The sequence below is a fragment of the Ahaetulla prasina genome, chromosome 2 (genome assembly GCF_028640845.1).
Source record: "Ahaetulla prasina isolate Xishuangbanna chromosome 2, ASM2864084v1, whole genome shotgun sequence".
Taxonomy (NCBI): domain Eukaryota; kingdom Metazoa; phylum Chordata; class Lepidosauria; order Squamata; family Colubridae; genus Ahaetulla; species Ahaetulla prasina.
In genome coordinates, this window is record NC_080540.1 from 177,114,420 (window position 1) to 177,142,400 (window position 27,981).

At 44.7% G+C, this 27,981-nt stretch overlaps 1 protein-coding gene across 2 annotated transcripts; it reads right to left on the reverse strand.

The window, feature by feature from the left end:
- Positions 1-17: 17 nt before the first annotated feature.
- On the reverse strand, positions 18-27,834 carry HCFC1 (host cell factor C1). Of its 2 annotated transcripts, none has more exons than XM_058167482.1 (26): positions 26,959-27,834; positions 24,022-24,170; positions 23,778-23,938; positions 23,333-23,541; positions 23,099-23,183; positions 22,911-23,017; positions 22,635-22,814; positions 20,882-21,301; positions 19,786-19,946; positions 19,440-19,637; positions 18,451-18,681; positions 18,064-18,168; positions 17,621-17,840; positions 17,325-17,467; positions 17,103-17,241; positions 16,559-16,779; positions 8,697-10,380; positions 6,905-7,074; positions 5,467-6,004; positions 4,562-4,972; positions 3,943-4,061; positions 3,721-3,858; positions 3,392-3,577; positions 2,936-3,233; positions 2,165-2,228; positions 18-1,459 (listed from the first exon to the last, which is right to left on the reverse strand). In XM_058167482.1, exons 1-26 carry the CDS (start codon positions 27,170-27,172, stop codon positions 1,420-1,422), a joined length of 6,591 nt encoding a protein of 2,196 aa, XP_058023465.1. In that variant the 5' UTR covers positions 27,173-27,834; the 3' UTR covers positions 18-1,419. The 2 variants fall into 2 exon arrangements, with proteins under 2 accessions (XP_058023465.1, XP_058023466.1); XM_058167483.1 differs by having other exon boundaries at positions 18,451-18,678; positions 26,959-27,833.
- Positions 27,835-27,981: the final 147 nt, after the last annotated feature.

Here is a 27,981-nt window from a genome sequence, read left to right on the forward strand (position 1 = left end):
TTTTTCCAAACAGCAACTCTTGTTTCCAAAAAAAAGTCTTTAATTGTTCAAAATAGCACAAAAACGACAGATACGCAGCACTAGGGGGAGGGAAGGGGAGGTCAGGGTGGATAGCCAGGGTAAACTCCTATGAGGGCTGTTCCTGTCTCGGTGGAAAATAAATCGGGTCAAATATAGGAAGGACAGAAGGAATCTTAAGGACTGAACAGGAAAATGGGACACAGCGAAATATACTATAATACAAAAGACCAGGGCACAGAGCAAGGGAGAGGTTTGCTCATGGGGGTATTTTCTGAGGGCTAGTTTGTCTACCAATCTCAACACAGCAAACAGTGCGCGTGGGGGGAGCCATTTCTTCTGTATTCCATAGAGCTCCCCCAACTCTACAGAGTAAGCCCTGTTGCTTTCCCCATCCTTCCCTATGTGGAATGTCCCAAGACAACCAGTGAGAGAAAGAGGGGAGGGGGCATATATTTCTCTATAGAGAGAAACCTAAACTCTTACCACATACAGTGGAGAGTTGTATGTCAACCATCAAGAATATTGCCCTCCAGCCTTGCTCTGACCCAAAAGCCTCTGGTGGATCAGCTACATTCTCCCTCCCAAATCATTTTTTTCCTAAAAAAAGTTTTATACAAAACAATGGAGAGGAATGGCAAGACATCTGCCTACAGAATGCCACCTTGTGGCCTGGAGGCAGGAAGAGCATAGAGAGAAAACAAACCCGGCTTGTGCTGCTAAGGAGGGGGCTGTTCCATGTACAGGGGAAAAAAAGGGGGGGGGATTCAAGCCACAAACACCCTGCGCTGAGCATTAGAACAGCTGCTGTAGCATGAGCCCCTTCCCTCCAATGTTCAAAGTAGCTGCATCTGTGGCCAACCATGTCACATCTTCTCAATCCCCACTAGCAGGGACTTCTCTCCATTACCAAACGCAGACACTAAAAACTAAACTGAGGAAGAGGGTCTATACAGAGGCAAGAACTGGAGGCAGGGAGATCAAGTCTCCTACCCCCAACACACAGGATTCAGGGGAATACAAAAGAACTTCATTCCTGTAACTGCAACTTGTAAAAAACCCAACAGCCCCCCCTTCCCCCATAACAAGTTTTCCCTCAAGCCCACCCCAAACATCAATGTCCATGTTATTGGGGCAGTAAGCAGAGGGTGAGGGAGGAATTCCATTCCTTCTTCCCCCTTCCTAGGTGGGGTATGGCACAGTGATGGCCCTGCTTGGGGCTCCCTCACATGAGCCTCAGCGTCTCTTCTCCCCCCCCCACCCCAACAGTTCATCCCATGGTGTATGAAATGTGCTTTCGACAGTTCCATCTTCCTCCATACATGGGGTGACTGGCTGGTTGGGGGAGTTCAGGCAGAGGCTGCGAAGCAGGCAGGAAGAGGGGACGGCTGGTGACTCCCTTCACTGCCCATCTGCTTTGGGCTTCTTTGGAGCACTTTTCCTGGAAGATGAAAAAGAAACACTTAAGGTCCAACTTCCTGCTTGGCAATGAATGCGATGCTCTTCTTGCCCAGAATACTGACAACATTCAAATTTTCATTCCCTGGAATTTTCCACTATCAGTACTAGCAAGCCACCAACTTCTTAATCTTCATCCCACCTTTTTTATATACAACTCAAAGTGGCTAATATACCTTATGCTCCTTCCTCTTTCTATTTTATCCACAATAACCACCTTGTGAGATGGTCTGGGCTGTGTGACTGACTAGCCCAAAGTTATCCAGCCAGCTTTCATGCATAAAGGTGGTCCAGAACTCAGTCTTCTGGTTTCTAAGCTAGAACATCTTAAATACTACACCAAACTGCTTCTAGGCTTCGAACAGCTGAGCTCCACAGTTGTAACTTTAGCAATATTCCTGTAGAGAATTTGCTGCAGCATCCTTGATTTGCTAGGCTGCTTATAGGAGAAATCCTATTCTGGCTGAAGGTCCCTCTTCCACTCTGCATAGAAATCTAGTAACTTAACCCTTTATTCAATCTAGGGCTGACCCAAAATGTTCTGATGAACACAAAAGAAAATTTATGAGGCATTTTTTCTCCCAAAATGACTGGGCATATATGTAGATTTCCTTCCATAACCCACCACAACTCTACAAAGGAAATACAAAGGCTGAAATAACTGCTTGATACACCAATCAATACTCACAAATCAGAAGATGAAAGCGGCCGCTTGTTGGTTGGTTTTGTCACAGATCCATCTTTACTGGATTCTGTAAAGACAAAAGTGCATTACACACACTGAAGGCAAAGATAAAACATGGCCTGAATCAAATTGAATCATTATAGGAATGTGAACTTGTTTCTAAATCATGATATCCAATAGGGATAAAACTACGAATAAAATACAACTGAATGCTGACATGAAAAAAAAAAGGGTAATTTTATTCTGATATTCAGTCCTTTAGTCATACTATTAGAATCTGGCTTGCTGAGCATGTCTCTACCACTGAACTCAGTAAACCTAGCCTCCCAAGCGATTTATACTGCAGCTGGGACTGAAAATACATTTTCACTCTACATGGTGAGATTCACATATTAGAAAATCCAAAATTTGATACATTCCAGACTAGGAATTGGCAGAAATATCTGACTAATTCATCAATTCTTATTAAATTCAATAAAATAATATTCTAAAACTCTGAATGAGACCTTCTTACTTATACCCCCCGTCCTCCTAACAGTAATATCAGCATAAAGATCCAGCCTGCATCTAAGGCAATATGGAAGTTTTTCTTCATTTGCAAACTAAGGCTCAAGATGGGAAAGTGAGTGATATGCAGATATTTACAAGAGTCTGAGACCTGGTAGCAGTTCCTCATCTTGTTGACAGGTTTAGTTTAAAGGACCTGTCTTTCCACTCCTATGTGGCTTGAAGCTACATTCCTCCCTCCAATGTCCCATCACAGCCGCCACTCACCTTGAAGCCACCGAACTTGTGTGGCAGGACCATAGCCCTTCTCGTTGCGGGCAGCAATGCGGAAAATAATGGCAGGCTTTGTGGTGTAGTCTATATGGGCATTGGAGAGACTAGCTGACTGGACCAGGCACGAAGGACTGGGCCCACAGTAAACCCGCATGAAGGCCAGTTGGGCAGGTGCTGCACTCTTAGGTTCACCCGCCTGAGGACTCTGGATGGCCAGGTACACCGAGTATTCTGTGATTTTTCCAGAGGTGACTGAAGGTGGTTCCCAAGTCAAGTGGGCCCCGTCTGGACTCTGTGTTAGAAACACGCAAAAAGAGCTTGAAAACCACAACAGCCAACAGATATTGCAGCAAGAGTGGGAGACAACAAATTCTACAAACATTTTTCAATTACCCCCACCCAAACAAGGAGATGAATTAACAGGACTTTAAAAACAGAAAAAGCTCTCACTTTACTGATTTTAATGGCACAAGGTGCTCCAGGAAAACCAGGCAGACAGGTCTTGAACGCTGAGATTTCACTGAAAGGGCCTCGTCCGCAGGCATTAATTCCTGCCACTCGGAACTTATAAGCAGTACCAGGCTGCAGCTCCTGCTTCTTGAATTGAGAATAATCAGGAGTAGTTCCTGAATCATCCTGCAGAGGATAGAAGAGTAGGAATAAGACATCACAATTATCTTGATACTATTGGAATGGATAGGAACATATGTGGCAGCAAAAATTTGGATCTTTAAGGTGAAGTTAAGACGATATTAAGTATATTAATTCTTGCCACTCACATCTGTAGCAGGTGCATCATCAGGCGGCAGGAAGTAGTGTGTCACCACCATGTTGGTTGCCTTGACAATACCCACATCAAACCATTGATTTTCCTTCTTAACAACCACTTTTGGAGGTTGTGTGGGAGGTTCTGGTTTCTAGTGAAGAATGGATAATTCAAGGTGAACTTTGGAACACTTGTGAACTCATTCCTTAAATTCCTACCAATATTTTTTCCTTACCACTGGAGCTGGTTCAATTCCATTAGCAACTTCTGTCAGGGCAGCTGCTGCCTGCAATTTTGCTGGGCTGGCTACTACCACAGGCTGTGGGGCCACAAAAGTATTTGAAGGAGCAAGACCTGGATGAGGGAAAGAATTTCAATAACTTCCATGAGATCCCTGATCCCCAAAGACATTGATCCATGTCTAAAACTGGAAAGGAAATACAGGCAACAGAACCAAGTCCTGATTTAACTAAAAGGCCCACCTTAGACAGAATTCCCAAGAGTAATAGGTGCCTTGACAAGGCTGGAACATAAAATTATCCTATGATCAAAAAATTGTGCTTATCCACCCGGAACACCCAATACAGCAGGACTTTTTCCCCCTTCACTGGGCGTGCCTAGTGCGTGACACATCCGGCCCATGGGCCAGGAATTTGACAGCCCTGCAATACAGCTTTGCTCAGACACTCATCTCGAGCAAGGGAGCAGCAGGGGACCCTCCCTTTCGCTATTGGCTGAAAAGCACCATTGTAACAAACTGTTATCACTGAGCTGTGGCACCTCTGCTTACAAATGGAAACAAGCTTTTAAAGGCCACTGCCAAATAAAATGGCAGTCATCTTTGCCTCACTTACTCTCTGTGGGAGTGGGAGGTAACAGCCCAACCGTGCTGGTCACTGCACTAGCCAACTCATTGAGGCCATTACTCTCACTGGCAGGATCATTGAGGCTATCAGCAGGAGCCAGGGCTTCTGTAGGCAAATGGGCAGGCAGTTGATGCTGAGGGGGCTGCTGCTGCTGCTGCTGCTGCTGTTGTTGTTGCTGCTGCTGCTGTTGTTGCTGCTGAACGGCAGCTGCTGCTGCTGCTGCTGCTGCTTGAGCCTCCTGAAGCTGCTGTTGCTGCTGCTGCACCAGGGCTGCCAAGTCTTGCTGAGTAAGCACGATGGGGATGGCGGTGGCCTGTCCTTCAGGGCCCTCTGAACTCAGGTGGCCTAGTTCAGCCTGTGTGGCTGCTGCCTCCGAGGTATCCATGGCTTCTCCAGGACCTGTTCAAGAAAGAGCTAAATCAGGCATGTCCAATCACCAGTCTGTATGTAGCCCTGGACAGCTAATAATGCGGCTCTACAGAAAATAGATGAAAGATAGATAGATAGATAGATAGATAGATAGATAGATAGAGATAGATAGATAGATAGATAGATAGATAGATAGATAGATAGATAGATAGATAGGTAAAGATGGATGGATGGAGAGAGAGGGGTGAGAGAATATATATATAACATAGATTGTATAAATAATCATTTCTTTGTATACAAAAATATAAAAAAGATGATTATTTATATATGCAATTTATCTTATATATTTTATATGTGGCCCAGGGTAATTTCTCCTCACTCAATGCGCCCCAGGCAAGCCAAAAGACTCTTCTGGGCTAAATGTTTACCGAAACCCAAGAAAGTTGGCAAGATCTTTCACCAAGGACTCATGTGGTAAGTGGAGAAGATTCCAGAGAGGAAAAGAGAGAGTTACAAGTACTCACCCATTACAGCCTGCTGGGCTGCTTGCAAGACTGCCTGGATGGCCAGGGCTTGTGCCTCTTCAGTGGCAGCAGCTTGGGCAGCAGCCTCTGCAGCAGCTGTTACGGCTAGTTCCTCAGGAGTCAACCCTGTCACCATCAGAGTGGTGGTGCCCGCCTGGCTCTCCGCCATCAATTCCTGAGGCAATGCTAAATGCTCTACCTCTGAGGACGGTGGAGCTGCAGGAGTGGCCTGGGGCAGCACCACCATAGCCACAGACTCTTGGGTGGGGGCTGCTGGTGTGGGTGGTGTCTCTTCAGCAGGAGGGACAAGTTCTGGATGGGGAGCAGTTTCACCCAGAGGACCTTCGGTTGGCGGCATGCCAGTTGAGGCAACCTGTGCTTGCCCCTGAGGCTCAGGGGTTGCAACTGCTGTCTGCATCTCTATGGAGGGCTGCAGTGGTTCAGAGGGTGCTGGAAGGGAGTCTGTGCTGGTGGCATCAGGAGTCTCAACAGGGGGAACTGCCTCATCTGCAGGGACATCAGTGAGCGAGGAGATGTTCTGCAACAGGAAGGATGGATAGAAAAGTGTTATGTGTGAATTCTGGACCAGGCAGCATTTAGTCTACCACGAACACTTTTTATACAAACACTAGGACCTAGGAGCATCTCCATTAGATCAGGTTGAAGGCCCAGTTAAACCAGCCGTCTCCACTGAGAAGCCATCGAGTATCACTCCTCCTTAAATGATTTCACTGTCGTAGTTAATAAAATTCTACTGCATTCTGCTCTTTTTCTTTGCCATTATCTTTTTTTCCCCAAGGAATGCCGTTTCTCCTTTGAGGATTCTCAGAGATATATTTTTTGGTAAGGGTTATTACAATGAGCCAAGTTAAACTGAATTTGGGAGATATTTATGTGCACATGTATTTATGGAAACAACATTTATATCCGGTAATGAATCTACATAATATATTTGGACAAAAATGAGCCAAAAATTGGGAACTAGAAGACTTAACACTGCTCATCAGGCATGTAGACAAATCCAAGACTAGAAAAATGGATTGGGGGGAAGAGGGAGTGCAAAGGACAAATAAAATTTAAAGAAGAAATATTCAGATTAATGTGATAGTTCTGCATCTGCTGAATGAGTAGCAAACTGCCAACATTTTGTTTTCCCAGAGATTTAGCAGACTTAAAATCAGGAAAGGTTGCCAGGGATAACTCCATCCCCTCAAAGAACGCAATAGAATCATCTAGGGCAGGGGCCTCCAACCTTGGCAACTTTAAACCTGGAGAACTTCAACTCTCAGAATTCACCAGCCAGCTTTTCTGGGGGTTGAAGTCCTCTAAGCTCAAAGTTGCCAAGGTTGGAGACCCGTGATCTAGGGAATCTCAATTCTTGTCTGGAATGAACCAAAGAAAACAGGACACAAGATCTAGTTCCTCCTCTGATTCTCACCGGTACAGAAGGCCCTGGTGCTGGCGTGGACTGGGTGACAGTAGTGACAGCTCTGATTTGAGTGGAGGAAACTGTGGTCACCGCAGCAGCACTCGGGCTGCTGGCAGCTGGACTCTCAGTCACAGGTATCTCAGGTTCCCCTTGCTGCCCATTGGTGGCAGGTGGCTGATCTGCAGAAAGAAAACAGGTTACACACTGAAGACAAAGATACAAGGAGAGGTCTTTGGCTGTGAGAATCCACTGGATTTTCAAGATTTGGAACATCAGTTGTTTCAAAAGTTCAAAACTTAAAACAAAATGCTCCATATTTTGGAATCCACCCCCAACTTTACTGCTTCATTCCATAATGAGTGCTTCGATAGAAAAATGGACTTGAAGCTCAACTTCCTAATTGTAGTATTACAAAATAGAATGTGATAGATCAATTTCAGAATTATCTACCACCTGACTGAGAAAATCTGATCAAGTGGATATCTAAAACAACAACAAAACCCCATAGTTCTTTAGCAAACTTAAAAATGTTAGGTAAGCAGAAATAAGGATGTTTTTGAAACCTGTCTGCACAATGTTTAAGCCGACATCCCAAGTCAGAATGTTCGTTTTAAACTTAAAATACTGTATTTTTCCCCTCCATAAGACACACCTTTCATCTCCCAAAAGTGGGTGGAATTGTCTGTGTGTCTAATGGAGCAAATATTGCAGCTGGGCCACAGTGGTAGGCTCCTTTTACAGTGCTGAACCCCGCTGGAGTGCAGGAATCAGTAGGCAGAGCTGGCACATGAGAGGACACCTATCTGTGGTCCTCTCAGGCTCCGCCTCCTGCCCTCACTACACATATTCGGCACTCCATATGCACAGTGAGACGGTGCTCCAGGTTCATTTTGTTTCTTGTTCCTCCTCTAAACCTAGGTGCATCTTATGGAGCGAAAAATACAATACTTGTTTGTTTTATTAAGAATTTTGTGGCATATTCTTACCGTTTGCCCATCTCATTCTTAGGTAGCAAGCTGTTCATCAGAGGACAGAATTTTTCTAGGACCAAATCTCACACACTTAAAATTGAAAAAAAAAAAAGCCTTGCACAAACTTTTAAGTGAGGAACATACATGCTTATATAAGATTCTGGGCTATAGCTTGAATACGCACTGAGAGAAGTAAAGAATGCTATCCAGATAAATCCATTTTTCAGCAATTGTACTTTGTATGGGATGACTGACAGCAGTGAGGACATATTTTTCAGAGATACTCGATTTAGTTTTATCTATCCCGCCAAAGAATTATAATGTCCAAAGCAGCTATTATAGAGCTACGAAACTTCTGAATACATGCAGTGCTTGATTATAGTGATTCCAAAACAAGGATAAAATTCTAAAGATAGATGAAGAAAAATTAACCCGAATATAACTTAGTAAAGCTTATATATTTTTGTGATACAATATATGATGCTACTATGAATTTCCACTTTCACTGCTTGCTAAGGAACCATTGTGTCTGAGACAAACCAAGATACACTGCAAACGATTTTGTAAAATTCTCCAAGCTACACAAGGCCCATGCAAGGCACTGATCACAAATTAGGCCTCACAAACATTTCGTGAACCATGTAATCCTAAATTATTCAGTTCATTTCCAAGGGCAAACTTGTTAAGGAACAGGGGTAATTCAAAGAATATTGTCCTGTACTATTAAGAGTACCGAGGAATCCCTGAGGTTACTACCCAGAGAAGTCTGTATATCCCTATATAAAAACATAAAAGATGTTTCTAATACCCTTCCTTTGTGTTTCTTTTACCTTGGTTGGCACCCATGGAAGAAGTAACTGTGGTGGCAGTATGGGTGGTTCCTGTTTCATGGGTCTCACAAGGAGGGTTTGAGCATATTCTGGGTGTTGAGCTCTGAGGCAAAGGCCCAGCAATCCCTGGTGATTCTCTCTCAGGAGTTTTTCTTAGTTCTGAGTTCCCACATTGTGCTGATGCTGAGCTGGAAGACTGAGCGCCATCACCTCCTATGCTGGGTGTCATTGTGGTGCTGGTGGAGTTGGTTTGCTGTGTTTCACAGGGTGGAGTAACAGGGGGGTGCTGGTGCTGGGCACCTTCATTTTGTCCAGCTCCAAGGTTTGATGTGGTGGTGGTGGCTGTGTTCGTAGTACCAGTCTCATGAGTCTCACAAGGTGGATTCGAGCACACTTGCTGTCCCACGGCTATGTTGGAAGTCGCTGTGGTAGCGGTGTTGGTGGTGCCCGTTTCATGAATCTCACAAGGTGGATTCGAGCACACCTGCTCGGTAGCACCCAGGTTTGATGTCGTTACAGTAGCTGTATTTGTGGTACCTGTTTCATGAGTTTCACAAGGTGGATTAGAACACACTTGAAGATTTGTATCCTTGGTATCCGTGTTATGGGTCTTGCAAGGTGTACTTGACTGAACTGGCACATCAACTTTGACAGACATGGTGGTGCTGGTAGAATTGGTTTGCTGTGTTTGGCACGGAGGGTTGGCAGATCCCACCCATTCGCCATCCGGCTGCCCTTGGCCCATGAGGGACCGAGCTGTGGTGGCAGTATTGGTGGTATGAGTATGATGGGATTCACACTGGCCTTTTTTCGGGGCTTGTAGTCTTTCACTGCTTTGCTCTGTGGTAGTGCCAGAAGCAACATTAGGCACGCCAGCAGCTGGCATGAAGCTTACTATTTGAACTGCACATGGACGCTCTGTGGGAATATCTGTTTTTGCTGTCATGGTAGTGCTGGTGCTACCTGTCTGCTTTGTTTGGCATGAAGTGTTAGTCAATTCCTTCTGTCCGTCATCAGGTTGCCCTTGGCCCATGTTTGAGGTGGTGGTGGTAGCAGTATTTGTAGTGCCAGTCTCGTGGGTTTCACGGGGAGGATTGGAACACACTAGCTGACCTGTACCTACGATGGGCTTTACTGTCATAGTGGTGCCAGTGGCATTGGTCTGGAAAGTAGGGCATGGTGGCTCTGAGGGTGCCCTCTCTGTTTTGGAGATGGTGGCTGTATTGGTGGTGCCAGTCTCATGAGTTTCACAAGGTGGATTGGAACATATCTTCTGCCCAGCACTCAGAACAGTGGTTGCTGTGTTGGTGGTACCAGTCTCATGCATCTCACAAGGAGGATTTGAGCATATCCGCACCACTCGACCATTGGGCTGGAGGCCACCACCCTCCTGCCCATCACACACAAACTGTAACTGAGCTGGCCCACCCAAAGTGCCCACAACTGTGGTCGTAGCTGTGTTGGTTGTGCCAGTATCATGTGTTTCACAGGGTGGATTGGAGCACACCAGTGTAACAGTGCCTGGCTGTGAATCTCCTTGCCCCGGCTCAGCAATGGCGACTGTGGCTGTGGGCTGCTCTGTGGTGGGAGAGGCCAAGATAGAAACAGGCAAATCATGCACCGGCTGGGCCTCTACACCGCTGGGGGTTGTAATCAGGGTGACTTGAGTAGGCTGAGAAACAGGCTAGGGGGAGTGAAACAAATACACATAGGTTAGTGGAGGAACCTCTAGTCAAGAGACATATCTAAATCACATGTAAGATTTACAAGCGTTCTGTTATGCAGAACAGTTTGGCTAACTGTATTTCAGGCTGCGGGCATTACAAAACATCATATGTAAAGAAAATAGTTATTGCACTTATAAAAGCTACAGCCATATCATGGAGAAATATGAATTTAATAATCCTCTGCAAAATATCCACGCAATGCATTTATACATGCAAGAAATATACTCTTGGGAATATTTAAAAATATATCTCCCTATTACTTTCATTCTGATGCAGTCTAATGCAGAATTCTGCAATCTGATTTTTAAAAATCTATTTTTAATTCCTTCGCCCATCACTTCTCATTCTTTTTCTGCACTTTGTACAATACTGCTTAACCTGAAAGGGACTACAGTGTGATGTATATACACATGCATTTACAGAGAACAGCTCTAAGTAGGGCAAAAAAAAAAAATGGGCATGAGGAATATTACAGAACTGATTAGGTAGTAAAGGACGTGACTAGACCATGGAAGCAAACTTAAGTTGTACTGCAGAGAATTGCAGAGCTTCACATCCGCCTTGAGAAGCAGAATTTTATATACTAGGTGTCAGCTTTGGAAGCCATATTAGGCCGGAAGCTTCCACGCTGCCACCTTCTCCTATGTGGAAAAGTAGGAGGGGGGATTTTCGTAGAGATTGGTTTTAGACAAAATAGCATTCTTCCTGTCAGTCAAGGTCAGGACGATCCTGCATCTGGAGAAAGAGTGATTGGAGTGCTGTCTTGAGATGGGACGGATGGTGATTGGAGCATGTATATGAATAAATCCGTTATGAATAAAGCCCCCCTCATAACCGATCTTATTCAGGAGGGGGGTGTGGACCTGATGGGCATTTCTGAGACCTGATTGGGCGCAGAAGGGGGGTTCCCCTTATTGAGATGTGCCCACCAGGCTTCCGTGCATTCCATCAGCCGAGGGTCCAAAGTAGGGGTGGGGGGTAGCGGTTGTGATAAACGAGAGTCTAGAACCGAGGGAGGTCACTGTCCCGCAGATAGCCGGCTGTGAATCCCTCGTGAAGTGGGGCCATGGGGTGCAGGTGGGCGTGCTGATTACGTACCTGGTTCCCTGCTACGTGGCAGCAGCCCTGCCTGAGCTGTTGGATATGATAGCCGGGACGGCGGTTGAGACCACCAGACTTAATGTCATGGGCGATTTCAACTTGCCATCGGCAGATGAATTGTCAACGACAGCTCGGGGGTTCATGGCTTCCATGGCGGCCTTGGACCTGACCCAGGTAGTTAATGGTCCCACCCACACTGGGGGTAACACTCTGGACTTGATTTTTATCTCGGGATAGTGGCTAAATGATCTGGAATTAGGGGAGTTACTTCTTAAACCCCTGTCATGGTCAGATCATTTACTCCTTCAACTGGACTTTCGAACCGCTGCACCACACCGCAGGGAGACGGAGCCGATTCGATGGTTCCGTCCCAGGCGCCTGATGGACCCAGAGAGGTTTCTGACGGAGCTTGGGCCGTTTCCTAGGGAATTAGCCCACGGCTTGGCCGAAGAACTGGTGGCTGCCTGGGAGGAGGCGGCGTCCGGGGCTTTGGACCGCGTCGTGCCTTTGCGGCCTCTGACCCGGCGCCGAACTCGACCAGCTCCTTGGTATAACGAGGAGCTGAGAGAGATGAAGCGCTGGAAAAGACGCTTAGAGTGTGTCTGGAGGTCCAGTCGCGCCGAATCCGACCGAACACTAGTGAGGTCATATATTCAGACCTACCTAGTGGCGATAAGGACGGCGAAACATCATTATTTCTCCACTCTCATCGCATCGGCAGATAATCGCCCAGCCACCCTGTTTAGGGTGACCCGCTCCCTGCTTACGCAGGAGGCTCGGGAGGACCCCTTGCAGGGGTGTGCTGAGGATTTTGTACAGTATCTGTCCGATAAAATCGCTCAGATCCGGGACGGACTGGACACTGATTGGATAGATTCGGGCGGGGTGGCGGGGACGGGTCTTGTGGATATTACCTGGGCTGAGTTTGATCCTGTGACTCCCGATGACATGGACAGGTTGTTGGGTAGGCTGAATCCCATCACATGTTTATTGGACCCATGTCCCTCCTGGTTGGTACTGGCCACACGGGAGGTTACACAAGGCTGGATCCTGGGAGTTACCAACGCTTCCTTGTCGGGGGGTACCTTTCCCACTGCCTTGAAAGAGGCAGTGGTGAGGCCCCTCCTCAAGAAGCCTTCCCTGGACCCAGCTGCATCGGCGAACTATCGTCCAGTCTCCAACCTTCGCTTTTTGGCGAAGGTTGTTGAGAGTGTGGTGGCAGATCAGCTTCCCCAATACCTGGATGAAACTGTCTATCTAGACCCGTTCCAGTCCGGCTTCAGACCTGGATACAGCACTGAGACGACTTTGGTTGCGTTGGTAGATGACCTCTGGAGAGCTCGGGACAGGGGATGTTCCTCTGTCCTGGTCCTGTTAGACCTCTCGGCGGCTTTTGATACCATCGACCATGGTATCTTGCTGCGGCAGTTGGAGGGATTGGGGGTGGTTGGGCACCGTTTATCGGTGGTTCTCCTCCTATCTCTCTGACCACTCGCAGATGGTGTTGGCAGGGGGGCAGAGATCGACCTCAAGGTGTCTCACTTGTGGGGTGCCTCAGGGGTCGGTTCTCTCGCCTCTCCTGTTCAACATCTATATGAAGCCGCTGGGTGAGGTTATCCGTGGTTTCGGAGTGGAATATCATCTGTACACTGATGATACTCAGCTGTACATTTCCACTCCGAACCACCCCAACGAAGCTGTCAAGGTGATGGGCCGGTGTCTTGAGGCTGTGCGGGTCCGGATGGGGACTGTACCGGGACGCTGAGGCTCCAGCTCAACCCTTCCAAGACAGAGTGGCTGTGGGTTCCGGCGTCCCGGTACAGTCAGCTTACGCCTTTGCTGACTGTTGGGGGTGAAGTATTGGCCCCCAGGGGGAGGGTGCGCAACTTGGGCGTTCTCCTGGATGATCGGCTGTCCATAGACCATTTGACGGCCGTCACCAGGGGAGCATTTTATCAGGTTCGCCTGATTCACCAGTTGCACCCTTTCCTTGACCGGGACTCCTTACGCACGGTTACTCACGCCCTCGTTACGTCCCGCCTGGACTATTGCAATGCTCTCTACATGGGGCTCCCCTTGAAGAGCACCAGGCGGCTCCAGCTAGTCCAGAATGCAGCCGCGCGGGTGATAGAGGGAGCACCGCGCTGTTCCCATATAACACCCATCCTGCGCGGCCTGCACTGGTTGCCGGTAGCCTTCCAGGTGCACTTCAAGGTGTTAGTGACCACCTTTAAAGTGCTCTATGGCTTAGGACCGGGATATTTACGAGACCGCCTTCTGCCACTATAGCCTCCCAACGTCCTGTGCGCTCCCACAGAGTGGGCCTTCTCAGGGTGCCGTGGACCAAACAATGTTGGTTGGCGGCCCCCAGGGGGAGAGCCTTCTCTGTGGCAGCACCGGCCCTTTGGAACAAGTTGCTTCTGGGTTTACGCCAACTTCCCGACCTCCGGACCTTCAAGCGGGAATTGAAGACGTTACTATTTCATCGGGCGTGACTAGCCTAAGTATATTTTAATGTGTATTTTAATTGTATTTTAAGGGGTTTTTAAGTTGGTCTTTGACCGTTTTAGTTGATGGCCTTGTTAATATTTGTTTTTAAATTCTTTTAAATTTGCTATTTATTTGTTGTATTTTAAGATGGCTGTACACCACCCCGAGTCCTTCGGGAGAAAGGCGGTATAAAAGTTTAATTATAAATAAATAAAATAAATAAATGTGATTGACTGATGATTGAGGGGATGGTTTTGGGGGTTTTGATTTACTGAGGGAAAACCTGGAACTCTCAGATTCAGGTTTTCCCATATGTGCCAGTATACCTACTTAATTAAAAAGAACTTTGAGAAATGTTTGCTTTTATTTGGAGAGAGGTTGTTTCTGGAACGTTGACACTAGGATTAGCTGGATCCCCGTGCTTCGCTACGAAACCTATGTGATCAGGCTTGATAAAACAGTTTTGGGCTGCATAAACAGAGGGATAGAATCAAGATCATGTGAAGTGTTAATACCACTTTATAATGCCTTGGTAAGGCCACACTTGGAATATTGCATTCAGTTGAGACTCTAGAAAGAGTGCAGAGAAGAGCAACAAAGATGATTAGGGGACTGGAGGCTAAAACATATGAAGAACGGTTGCAGGAACTCGGTATGTCTAGTTTTATGAAAAGAAGGACTAGGGGAGACATGATAGCAGTGTTCCAATATCTCAGGAGTTGCCACAAAGAAGAGAGAGTCAAACTATTCTCCAAAGCACCTGAGGGTAGAACAAGAAGCAATGGGTGGAAACTAATCAAGGAAAGAAGCAACTTAGAACTAAGGAGAAATTTCCTGACAGTTAGAACAATCAATAAGTGGAACAACTTGCCTGCAGAAGTTGTGAATGCTCCAACACTGGAAATTTTTAAGAAAATGTTGGATAACCATTTGTCTGAAATGATGTAGGGTTTCCTGCCTCAGCAAGGGGTTGGACTAGAAGACCTCCAAGGTCCCTTCCAACTCTGTTATTATATTATATTATATTATATTATATTATATTATATTATATTATATTATATTATATTATATTATATTATATTAAATCAACACTTACAGCTTCAACCTGTCCTAACCCCTTCTCTCCCTCAGGCTTTCTAGCCACTTCTTTCCATGAGGCTTGCCCCACAGAAGCCTGTCCTATGCTATCCCATTCTCTCCATAGTTATTTTCAAGTTGGAAGGGGAGTAGAACATCTAACTAATTAGCATCAGTGCATGTTATAATAATATAGAAAATACTAATGCTCTGATGGTCATTTCAAAAAATCCTTTCCTAGTGGGCACCTAGAAGCCAAGAGGAACAGTTGTGGAAAATTTCAAGTTTGTAGGCTTTACGGTTCTGGAGATTTCGTGATTAATGCGTGAGTGGTTTTCGCTTTTATATATATAGATTATAAAAGTCTGCAACAAGATTAAAGATGCAAATTAAAATATATTGATATAAAGTAATTGGAGACACAGAACTTGATGAGATCTTGTACAGATGATAAACTTCTTGTAAAGAAGACCATGACTCATGGTCGTCTTCTTTAAAATAGATAGGCACAGCAAGTCGTCTAATCCCAGGACAAAAGCTCTCACCTGTTTCAAATGCTAGCTATTCTTACCCAATACAGAGAGCTGCGCATGACATGCATGCTGCCTGTTTCAAATCAATACATGCTGATACCTAAGGTAACTATTAGGGTTTCTTTCCCCACAGCTACAATTCTCATGACATCTATGAATTACAACAGAACTGCTACTTTGTACTGTTTTTTAAAAAGGGTATTGTATTGACAAGTAGCCTAGCTCTCTAGAATTGCAATTCCATGGTCATTGGCCATGTCTGCTAGAGTGATGGGATTTGAAATCCAAGGAATCTGAAGAGTACCAGCTGCCTTTCCTTTCCAAACAGCCCACAGAATTATCCAGAACATCAAATCCTGGATGACAGTTAAAAGCCAGTAACAAGCCTCAGAGAGGGAAAACCCAATTGTTCGGGTTCACGTACACAAAGTCTCTTCCAACTACACCAGGGGTGTCAAACTCACAGCTTGAGAGTCAGATGCGTCACATGCTGCCCCCCCCCCCCCGTTTAGCAAAGGGGGGGAAAGTCCTGATATGTCATGTGACGCCACCAGTTTAACACCCCTGAACTACATCTTTTACAGTACATTCCCTTCACACAACCCCGTATCATTTGTAGGCATGTACGAATCTAGTTTTCATATTTTGTTTCTAATAGCTATCAGTTTTCTTCCTCTAGGAACCCTCTAAATATATAATCTTTTCTCTAACTACAATCAAACCCACTCCTAGTATATGAAAAGTCTCAGCAAATAACCAATAACACATCAATTTTTATAAAACAGAACATCATTCTCTGAAACCACCTGTGTCAACAACTACCACCACATTTCATGTTGCAAGTTTATCATAGGCTTTGCAGAGCACCACTCTCTCTGTGCATCATTTTGTTGGGAAACATTGCTTGCAATTTTTGACCAGGCCATAACCATACCTGCATAGTGATGGTGGGAGTGGTGAGGCCTCCTGCTGCTGTCATGGTTGTCTGTGCTGCTGAAACAGTGATGGCAGCTGGGTTGATGACCTGGCTTGAAAGTGTGGCAATGGTCCCCAAGGTGGTAATAGGCGTAGCCAAGGAAGCATTAGTATTGTGTGCACCAGTTCCAGCTAGGCTTGTTGAGACTGTGCCTGTTACAGTGCCTAAAGTTGTAACTCCTTAAAAGATACAAAGAAAAAAAATATATAGATGGAAAAAACTCTGAAAGAGGTATCCATGTTAATTTCAGTAACCTTAGTACTAGAAACATAAGCTCTGAAGTTCCTGGTCATGTTTCTAGGCCATATAGCTATAGACTGGTAAAAATACATTGTTAGCAAGCCAGTTTTGCAGCACAGAGGGGATCCTGTGAGGTGTGAAGATGTCCATAGGACCAAAAATTTATGCAACAGCCAATCTACCCGCTGACGCACTATGGAAAGCAAATGCACTCACATAAACTCTAAATCCATTAATTCTTCCTCCAACTTAATGCCTTTACCTGTTGTTCCTTTCACTACCAAAGTGGTAACAGTAGGCTTGACAGCAGACACAGTGACAGGGGTAACGAGTCGTACTCCACCCATAGGGACAGTTCGCAAGATTGTGCCTGGTTGTCCTGGTGCTCCCTTAAGCACTACCTATGAAAACACACATTTGTCATATTAAACTGCTGAAGTCAGAACGGGGCTTCTAACATCCCCCAACCTGTCATTTAGCTCACCTGTGTTACACTTTGCTGTCCATGACTTGTGGTTAATTTGGGTACTGCTGTAATGATCTTGGCGGGTGTACCAGTGCCAGAGGTCATCACTTTTGTGGTGATAATGGTGATGGGAGACTTAATCCCAGGACTACTAGTAACACCTGAAAATAAAAAAGGAGAATATAAATACACACACTTATTTTCTTCCCCCATCCCCAGCAACCATGCTATGATCTCACTGGTTGCTGTACAACCCAATGGTCCACAGACTGAAACAGGATAACTGCTATGGTAAATCAAATTCCATTTCTTACCTGTGGCACCTGCTTGCGTAATAATAGCTGACATGGGGATGGTCTTGAAAATAGTTGTGGTACCAGGCTTTGTTGTGTTGGGTGACACACTGCTGATGCCCAGGATGGTAGGCTTAGTACCTGTGCCACCTGCCTGAGAGGTGGTGATGATTGTGGTGGGCTTGCCATCTGCTGAAGTCACTAGTTTCAGAATAGTGCCAGCAGGCAGAGTCCCTTTGGTCTTAAAGGGGGGAAGGGGGAGAAAGAAAACACCAAGAATCAGCACAATGCAGGAAGTCTCAATATTCTTGCGTTCCGCAAAGAGAAAATATACTAGAGGGGGGGAAATGGCAGGCAAAGAAGAAGAGGCATATAAACAATTGGGGTGAGAATGGCATACACTCTGGGAAGTACCCTAGGATTGAGGTTACATCTGGCATTGCTCCTCCATTGTATGCTCTTACCTGGATTATCTGAGTCACAGGACCAGTTGATGCTTGGCCTGTTACAGCTGATGTCTGGACTGGTTTGGTCTGCACAACAGACATCATTTTTCCCAAATTGGAAATCTGCTCCCCCACAAAGAAAGAGAGAAAGTCTGCTTTAAGACTCCTTCTAATATAAAGGGACATGGTCCCCTTCCTCTAATTCTCTCAGCAATTATTTGACCAGTAAAATACCCAGCAATCATTTATGAGGAGCCTGTTAAATGAGAGCATCTGCTCAGCATTACATAAAAAAGCTGAGGGCTCACTCAAAATGCTCACTTGTATGAAGAACAAGTTGACAGGAAAAAAAACCTCCATTTCCAGCATCCTCTCTTAAACCCCTATCAAAAGAATTATGCTTACCAACGCACTTCCTCCAGGCATGGAGATAGGGCTTTTCACCAATGTGATGGTCTTTGTTACCCCACCCACTACGGTTGTCATCACCTGGGCCTGCTGTGCTACAGTGACAGTGCCTGATTTGTGCACGGTGATGATGGGCCGGGTAGCTGTGTTAGTGGTGGATGAAGAGACTGAAGTGCCCACCTGGGCAGCTGCTGTCTTCAGCATGCGGGTGGCTGGGTTGCTCACCTGCTTGTTAGACAAGATCAGTATTAAAAAAAGAGCATCTTATAAGTGTCTATGGCGACAATATGAATTCTCACATCTTTTTATTACAGATAGAACATGGTCTAACAAATGTAAATCAAGGATCCCAAGTGTTTGCCGTATCCCTTTTGCCATGTACTAATTCCAACGAAACTGGTGACCCATTCATACTATGGGAATATTACTTCTGAGTCCAATTCAAGGTTTTGGTTATCATCTTTGAAGCGTTTCATGGTATAGGTCAGGTTAACTGAGGAACTGCCTTGCCTCAATGGGATCAGCCCATCCCACTTGATCAAGCAGAAGGGGCATTGTACAATCTCTGTTGGTCAGTTCAGCTCACAATGTGTGGAAGAAGAGCCTTTTCTGCTGTGGCCCCTATTCTTGGAAATAATGGAGTGAGGCTCTGCTTAAGATGAGGCCTGTCCACATTGTGTAGGTGCCCTGGAAGGGCTTGAAACCTGACTCTGCCAATTTAGCCTGAGGTCTTCCTGGGGATGCTCATCATTGGAGGTGGTTGGTGTATTGATTGGGAAGAGACTGCCCCCATACCGATTTTGCCTTTCTGCCTCTTGCCTTTGTATTTAATACAAAGCCTTTGTATTGTATTAGCCTTGCTTTAGATTTAATATCTTTCATGTTAATATTTTCTGTATTTATGATTTTGTAAGATGTCCCAAGAATGAGATGGGAGGCATATAAATTTAATAAAGCAAAGAAGCAAAATTGCCATTGATACTCACCATGACTGGAGAAGAAGCAACTTTAACTGTGGTGGGTAATGTGGTAGTGCCTGGGGACACTGCGACAGTCTTAACTATGGTAGTACCAGCAGGCATGCTTAACATAGTGGGGGCTGAGGACGGTGGAATTTTCTGAGTGGCTGCAGCAGCAGCTGCCAGAGCTGCCATGCCACTCATCTGGGAGCTGCTACCAATCACCTAAGGAAAAAAGTCAGTGAGTTAATACCACTAGGATTCCATGCAAATAACAATGACAATGTGTTAAAGACATAGGCAGACAAGACAGGATGAGATGTGATGAATTCCTCCTTTCAGCACAGTCCCCATCATTCCTGCCTTCACTTACCGTCCCTTGAGCGCTCTGTGTGGGTACCACCATGCGTACCCCAGCTGGCAAAGAAGTCACGGTCACTGGGCCTTTCCCAGCTTGTCCTGCTGACCGCACTGTTACCAGTGGTGCTCCTGTGGTAGCTTGTGGGCCAGTGACCTTCAGCACAGCTGGAACAGCTGCAGAAAGAAAATAAACAGGTAAAATTTTAGACTACATGCACATAAGGGTTGTGTTTACCAAAATGTTTCAGAAGTACTATGGGCTTCATATAAACAGAGCATTTATTAATTATTCAAGTAGTCTGTCTTTTTTCCAGCCTTCCAAAGTGGCAGTTGCTTTAAGAATCACATTATGACTTGACAGAGACACAAAATGGCAAATGATGTCTAAAACAACACTTCTAAATTAATTTTGATGCATGTGCATCAAAAATATAGATTTTGACCTATTCCAGGAATTGGGTTCCAAAAACGCTATCCTAGCAAAATGCAGTTAATTTGGAAACTACATTTTGTTATTACCCATGACCTTGGCAGGATAGAACATAAGTAGTAAGCAAAATGCTCCAAAGTCTAAACAGCTATTCAAATAGTACCACTATGAGTATGAAACACTTCTGGAATTGCTGGAACATCAATTTAAAATCTTTTCCCTTTGAAACAATTTGCAGATTGCACAATGCATCATAAGGATAGCTCATCTTTTTCCCCTCATGGAAAAATGTAAAAAGCACTCAACTGCGTGGCTTTGAATTTTTGGAATGCACAAGTAGAAAAATAACGGATTGTGAGAATATTTGTTAAAATATGAACCTGAAAGTACACTGTGTTCAGTGGAGCAACTCCACTCTATTTACTTTGTTCCCTGCTAAAAGGAAATCAATTATTTTAAGATAATTCTTAAGAAAAAGAATTTCAGAAGACTGACATTAAGGAAAAAAACGCCATGTACAGATGTCCACCCCCCGCACACCTTTGGAAAACTGAAGATGGTGCTCTTACTAAGCAGGGCTCCTGCTAAAAAGGAAACTCAGACTTCAAGACCTGTATACAATTAGCCCAGCTTTTGAAAGGAGTAAATTTTGAAAATTCAAAAAAAACTTCTCCCTTACTTTGTGGACGAGGAGTAGCAACAGCAGCTGCTGGAGGAGGCCCTGGCATTGGGCTTGTAGGCACAGTAGGAAGCACCTGGATGGTTGTTGTGGTTGGTGGGGCAGGAGCAGCAGCAGGAGCAGCAGCAGCAGCAGCAGTGGCCGCAGCGACAGCTGTGGTCTGTGGCAGCAGAGTGATACCCATTTGTGCCAGAGGCTGCACGGCAGGGACAGGTGCAGCAGCAGCAGGGGCAGGGCTCTTGGGGGGATTGACAGGCACTGAAGGTACAGGATTAGCAGCTGGCGAGGAGGCAGCTGGGATGTCGTATTTCTGCAGTTGGAGTAAGTAAGTATCCGCAGTTGGGACAGAACCCCAGCTCACTTCCAAGGAATTGGTATTGGCACGAACCAGCTGAACCCGTGAAGGGGGTGGAGGTTTCTCTGTGGACAAAAGAGAACAAGATGATAGATGGTATTAGGAAAATTGCCCCACTGTTATCTGTCATGAAAGCACAAACTCCCACATTCCAGAGAAAACAAGTTTCCCGTACCATTTTAAACACACCTGAAAGGATACTGGTTAGATTTTTCCCCCTGAAGGTACTGTCACACAATATAGCACCAAAACATTGCTGTTTCTCCCCAAACATCTTCTTTTAAAACTTCTTTTGATGGGGTGATAAAGTACCATTTGAGGTTCTAACTGCCCACCTCTTTAATTCCCACAAAATGCCTTAGGCTAAACAAAACCAGGAAAAATAACTTTTCCTTCTGCTTTCTAAAAAGCTTGAGATTGAGAAATTTGCAGTTATACCATTTATAGAAAACCCGCCCCCCGCCCCCCAAAAGACCCAGAAAACCAAGGAAGGGATACTTATGGAATCTTCTACAATTATTATCAAAATATTTAATTTAGAAGTTACTTATTGAAAACATGATATAAAACTCATACAATTTCAACAGGGACTAGTTTAGTTCTACTGTTGGATCCTATTTTACTTTAGACACCCTGCTTACTTTTTGTGGGATGAGGAGAACAATCAATGTAACACTAGTATTATCCATAGTGCACTTAATCAGTGTGAGGCTATAGATCTAAAAGTTTTGGAGTCTTGGCTTATAGCAACACAATTCTCTTTAAAAGAATGCAGAAAACGCATCCAGAGCAATGCATTTCCATCAGAAATTTCAATATGAAGGCAACATTCACGTTCAAAAAAAATCACAAGTACAGACCTTCCTGAAATGTGTACTTCAGGATGTAACTGGAGCAGCAACATGTTTCACTGTTCTACTGTATTTTAAAAATTTCCATATAGAGAACCAGTTTGTTCAAATATTGGCACTGTTTATGTTTCAATGACAGATGATCTCTAAACATCTTAATTAATTTCTAATTAAGAAATTAAGAGTTGGTTTGTATAATAATTAAGGTGCTGGCCTAGAAACCAGGAGACTGTGAATTCTAGTCTCACCTTAGGAATGAAAGCTGGCTGGGTGACTTTGAGGCAGTCACTCTATCTTATCCTAAGCTACCTCAAACAGTTGTTGTGGGGAAAATAGGAGGAGGGAGGAGTATTAGGTATGTTCACTGCCTTGAGTTACTATAAAGTAATAAAGGCAAGATAAAAAAAATACATAAAATTAGGAGAATCCAAACAAATAGCATGAGCATATCATGAGATTTAACAGACTACAACATCATAGAAACCTGAGTAATATATAAATAGGTAGATAGTATCCCCACTGCAGTACTTCTACCTAGCCTTCTTACCAGTCTCAAGATACCAGAGATCCTTGCAGCAAACCTGGTTGTTCCAGGCTTTACGGTAGCCATCACGGCCACTCCAGATGTACAAGCGGGTATTAATGGCCACGGCACAATGCCCTGCACGTGCCCGTGGAGTATTCTCTTCCAGTGTATCCATCAGAATGGGCTCCCAAGCCATGGAGTCTGCATTGATAGAAATATGCACAAAATGTCAGGCTTGTTAATAGAATACAGAGCAACTAAGGTTAAAAGAGGCACTGCCTTTATATCCTCACATACCTAAGTTGAGGCAGGCCAGAGTATTTGTGCATTTCCATTCCTTTTCATGTGTAGCCACTTTAACATCATCCATAACAAGAGGCACCCAGCCACCAAATACATACATTCTGCCAAAGAAAGAAAGAACAAAAATTAAAATTTGGGTGAGAAATCAGTCTGAAACATGTCAGGATAGGAGCGGAACTTACTTGTTCCCAATGGTTGTGGCTGAATGCAAACTACGAGGGAGTGGAGCCACGCCTCTCAGGTTGGGCTTGTTCCACATCAAAGAATCTAGAAGAAGAAACCATACCAAAGGTCATTGTCTTCCAAGACACAGTACACATACAAACTGGCTAGTGCTTCGATAGAACTAAAATTGTTATGTGCTCTATCTAAAAGCCTGTTTAAAATCTGTCCCCTCTCAACGTTGTTGCTTTTACCGATATCAAGTGTCCAAAGATCACCAAGACGACAACCACTCATGCCCCCGTATATGACCAGTTTGGATTTTTTGTTGTCTTTTTCTGTGTAGACCACAGCAGTATGGGATTCTCGTGGTGGAGGCAATACACCATAGGTGATGGGAATGTCCCAGGACCCTACACCAGATCCTGGCCGCAGCTCCAAGGTATAGAGGTCATTTAGGTACCTGTAAAAAAAACAAAAAGAGAGAGAACATGTGAAAGCCAGGTGAGAAATTGTAGTTCTCTTGTTTTTTGCTGTTTGTTTTTGATACCACTTGGGATGTTTTCTTAAAAACTGGAGAAAAGGTAAAACAAAAGGGAACATGACTCATTACAACGTTATACAAAACCTGTTTCTTCTGATCTAAACTGGCAAAAAGTTATTGAACCTGGACTGCAGAAATACATCATATCAATGTACCTGGGAATGTTATTCTTAGGATCTTCACTGTCATTGGCCAATCCCCCAAAAAGGTAACATTTGTTGCCCACCAACGAGAAGCTATGGCCAAGGCGTGGACATGGTGTGGACCCATTCTTGGGCATCTTGGCCTTGAGTCTCTTCCATTCCCAACGGCTGGCCTAGAATAATAAAGGATCAAATTATTATTAACCGAAGTAAGCAATGCAAATTAAGATAAAGAACTAAGTTGGCAAGCACTCACCTGCAATTCATACAGATCATTGCTGTACTTGCCATATTCAACCATTCCACCAAATACCAGGAGACGAGTCCCATCACAAACAAAACCATATGCAGCACAACCAGGTGGAATGTCTCCACGCACAGCTGGGATGAACCACTGGTTTGTAGCTGGAAAAAAATAAATATGAAGGACAGCTTACATTAAAATACAATAGAGCTTCATGTGACATTCTGGAAGCAACTCAGAGCTGGACATTTGGGATTTCACTCTTTTTCTCTTAACTGATACTTTATCAAATAAAGTTCTACAAAAATTGGAATTACCCAAGCTCACCTCAGAAGCTATTTTTTTTGTGGTGAAAATAAGATTGCCATCATTGCAATTATATTATTTGCTCTCTCAACTAACAATTCCGTTTTATGCCGGATGTTTAAAAAAAATGGCAGTCTTTCAGGATAGCTATAATCTAAACTGAGAGGGCATAAAATAAAGGAAGCAGCCTGTGATAGTAAAGGATGTCAGAGAAAAGAAAACCTTCCTTCCTGCTCTGGGACAACGGTCTGGATTAATGCAGCAGATAGCAGTAAGAGGCATGGGCGCTGAACTGTTTACAATGAGCAGGCAAGAGGAAGCAACCTATCAGGAGATGAGAGATGAGGCAGCTGCCAATCAGGAAGCTGAGACCCACCCACTTCTGTCCAGCTCTAGTTACATAGTAAGAGGACTCCGAACCATAGGATATCTAGATGCTGTAGCTGACACTAAAAGTGGAGAAGGCAGGCATACTCCCTTCTGAATGTGCTTGCCAGCCAACATACTGCTTCATTCCACATATTTATTCTTGGACTTAACTACTTATAGTCCCTTCTGTTTAGCCAGCATTGCACTGGTACTTACTGGGATTTTGACAGGCATCCCAATCTAGCACTTCTACTGCAGATTTTTTTTGCCAAGTATTTGGCTTGTTAGTTACTAAAATATATTTTCATATTGTTTGACTCAAGGGCTGTATTTGCAGCAACATAGCAGTGGCATGAAAGCACTAAAGATACAAAAAGCAGAAAGCAACAGAATCTATACCATATGATATTGAATTCAAGAATGCATTTTCTAAGAGGGAAACTTTTACTCATGCAAGAAAAGGAAATGCCAATTTCAAACAAAAATTAAAAATTATCTGAATACTTTTTTTAAAGAGAATTTTTGTTTTGACTTTCTTAAAACTTTGAGTTTGAATTTTTTCTTCAGAATACACAATGAGCCTGAACTTATTATGCCTTTGCTCACTTCTGTCTATTTTAAAAGTTCCATAGTTTAGAAATATGATTAGGTCTCAATGGCATCCGAGGGTCAATGAGTTCATTAACAATGTGAAAACCTGAATTCTTCCATTTAATACTCAAAGCTAATATTTTCATTTGTAGCTATCCTCTGCAATCTTATACTGGCAAGGCTACTTTTACCATTTCCGTTACTGACAGAGTATATGTCTTAACCTTACTGTGGCATGTTACCAAGACTGAAAGCCAGAATGAGACGGGTAAACCAAGTCCTGTCTTTACCAACCAACACTCTTTCTTTAAAAAAACTGTGCTAACTCTACTGTCAAACTGTGGTCTCCTTGAATGTATACAAAGCAGCCTAGATAAACAGCATCAGTCTCGAGACCATCTATTTAGACCTCCCTTCCTCAATTTGTAAAGCCTCAACTTTAGAAGCCTCTAACCTTTAATTAAAAATATAAAGGCCAGGGGTGGCATCTATCTGCAGGGGCAGAACATAACTTTTCCAATTGGCACTAGAACTAAACCCAGGGTGCTGAATTATTTTAGGCAATTTCAAACCTGAATTGAGACTACAGGAGATGAATAGCTTGGTACTTAAGATAAATTGACCCCTCTCAATTAGCTAGAAGGTGAAATGTTCCTTCATTTGCTCCCTACCACAGCATTACTGTCAGCCCAGTTCAATTGTATTCTTATGCATCCAAGCCAACGGGGAAAAACAGGCAACGGAAGAGTTAAAAGCTGTAGCATTCGAAAGTTAAATTTTAGGCGCCAAGTCTTTGGGGAAGAAAAGCTCCTTCTAGTACTGTCCTGCCATCTCATCACATGAGTGCATTTGAGAGTCCATGAGGGAAAATAGTGTATTAACACCGGGAGGAGAGATAAAATTACAATGCCAAGCAAAGTTGCAAAGCTTCTCACAAAGCGCCAGGTTAATATGGAAGCGCAAGAACTTTGTGTCCTTAAAGCACCCTGCGCTATGTTCAAAACTGGTTCATGGGCTTCATTGATGGATAGTTCTCTAGATTCCGCCCCCCCCGCCCCCCCCCCATCAAGCTGGCAGAGATCTTTCTCTTTTTGCCAACTATTCATTCCTCCACCTCCCACATTGTTGTGGGACTGATGATTTGAACTCCTATGGTTTTGACAAAATAATCCTGAGGTACACTGTTGCTAGTCTGATGGGCATTCCGCAAAAAAACATTGCTTTTATGTCCTTTCTGCAAAGATAAATCAATTCCTACACAAGCCAAGCACAAGCATGTAAATCGGAAAAGTCTCCAAAGTGAAGGTGCTGGACTCCATCTAATGGAAGATGTTCCAAGGCACATGCCAGTTATCTCATTGAAAAGCCTGAAGAAAATTCAAGAGAAACAAGACTTTACCATTGTTTCATCTTTACAGTTCTCTCCTCTATCACTTAAGTTTCCATACACCAATCACTTTGAGAAAATGAAAGCAGTTAAAGAAATGTAATGAATATACAACAGTCGTTGCAGATACTTTTTTTTTCTTCTGTACAAGAGATATTGAAGATCATATGTTCATGGGAGAACTAAATCACTCTGTGACCAATTATAGACAATCTTTGCCCAATGGACCCAAATGGAGTAATGCCCTGGTCCTACGAATACCCTAAATACTGTTGCCCGTTCAGGCCCCCCCTTACCTGTATTATAGACATGCAACTCATCCACGATGCCCTCATTGCCCCCTCCGAAGACCACAATCAGCTCTTTGATTGCCACAGCTCTGTGTCCATGTCGGGGCCGAGGCACAGGGCCTGACCACCCAATCACACGTTTCCAGCGGGGCTGCAGCAGCCCTGCAGTGGCCCCACCACCTGTTGGGGAGCCCCCACTAGGGACAACAGGAGAGGCCATAGAAAGCACCTCCTAACTCTCAATAAGTATCCTTTCTAGCAACCAGTCCTCTAAAACAGCAGAGTTGTTAAGGGCTTCCTTATCAGTTCTGCTTCCCAAGCGGTAGTTCAAAAAAGATCCCCCCAAGCCACATGCACTCTACCTCTTTCGAGGTAAGGCTGTTCGTGGAAGCAACACCAGATTTACTTTCTTCAGAGGACAAGACCAAAGCAGTCCTCTCCTGTGACGCAAGACGCCCACGATTCTTCTAACTAGTGAGACACCCCCTCACCGCGGGCACCGGGTCACAGTCACCTCCTTTGCTGCAAACAAACTAATCCGAAAAGTAAAAAATAAAATAAAATCCTCCCCTCCCCTCCCCCCCCAAAAAAGTATTGGCGGGACAAGTAGCTGCCCTTTTTATTTCGTGAGGCAGTCACAGTTTAAGAGGCATACCCCGTTGCTGAAAAACTCCTAAGGCTCCCTTTCCGACAATGACCGTATTTCTCCCCCCACGACCGGAATACAGAATTCTCTATGGAACAGACACCCACCCTTGCAATAAGAGAGGGGGCTAATACAAAATTACCCCAATTGCCTCCTGCCTTTTCAAAACCAACACCAATTCCCCCTGCGAGGGAACTACCCCGCGTGGGGCAGTTACTCCTCCCCCCTCGTAACAGGGCCCCTCTGCCGCCCCCCTCCGGCCCCCGCTCAGAGCCCGGCCCTGGGAGCCGCCATCTTGTGTTGCCCGGACGGAAAATGGCGGCCGCAGAGAGGGAGAAGCCGCCTCCCCCTCGTCCCCCCACCCGGCGCGTCTTCCCCGCTGA

Coding starts and splice junctions, on each gene's coding strand:
- HCFC1 (XM_058167482.1), bottom strand. CDS start 27,172: ATGGCCTCTCCTGTTGTCCCTAGTGGGGGCTCCCCAACAGGTGGTGGG. Junction 23,018..23,098: donor GCCACAACCATTGGGAACAA/GTAAGTTCCGCT, acceptor TTTCTTTGGCAG/AATGTATGTATTTGGTGGCT. Junction 3,859..3,942: donor GAATTGAACCAGCTCCAGTG/GTAAGGAAAAAA, acceptor ATTCTTCACTAG/AAACCAGAACCTCCCACACA.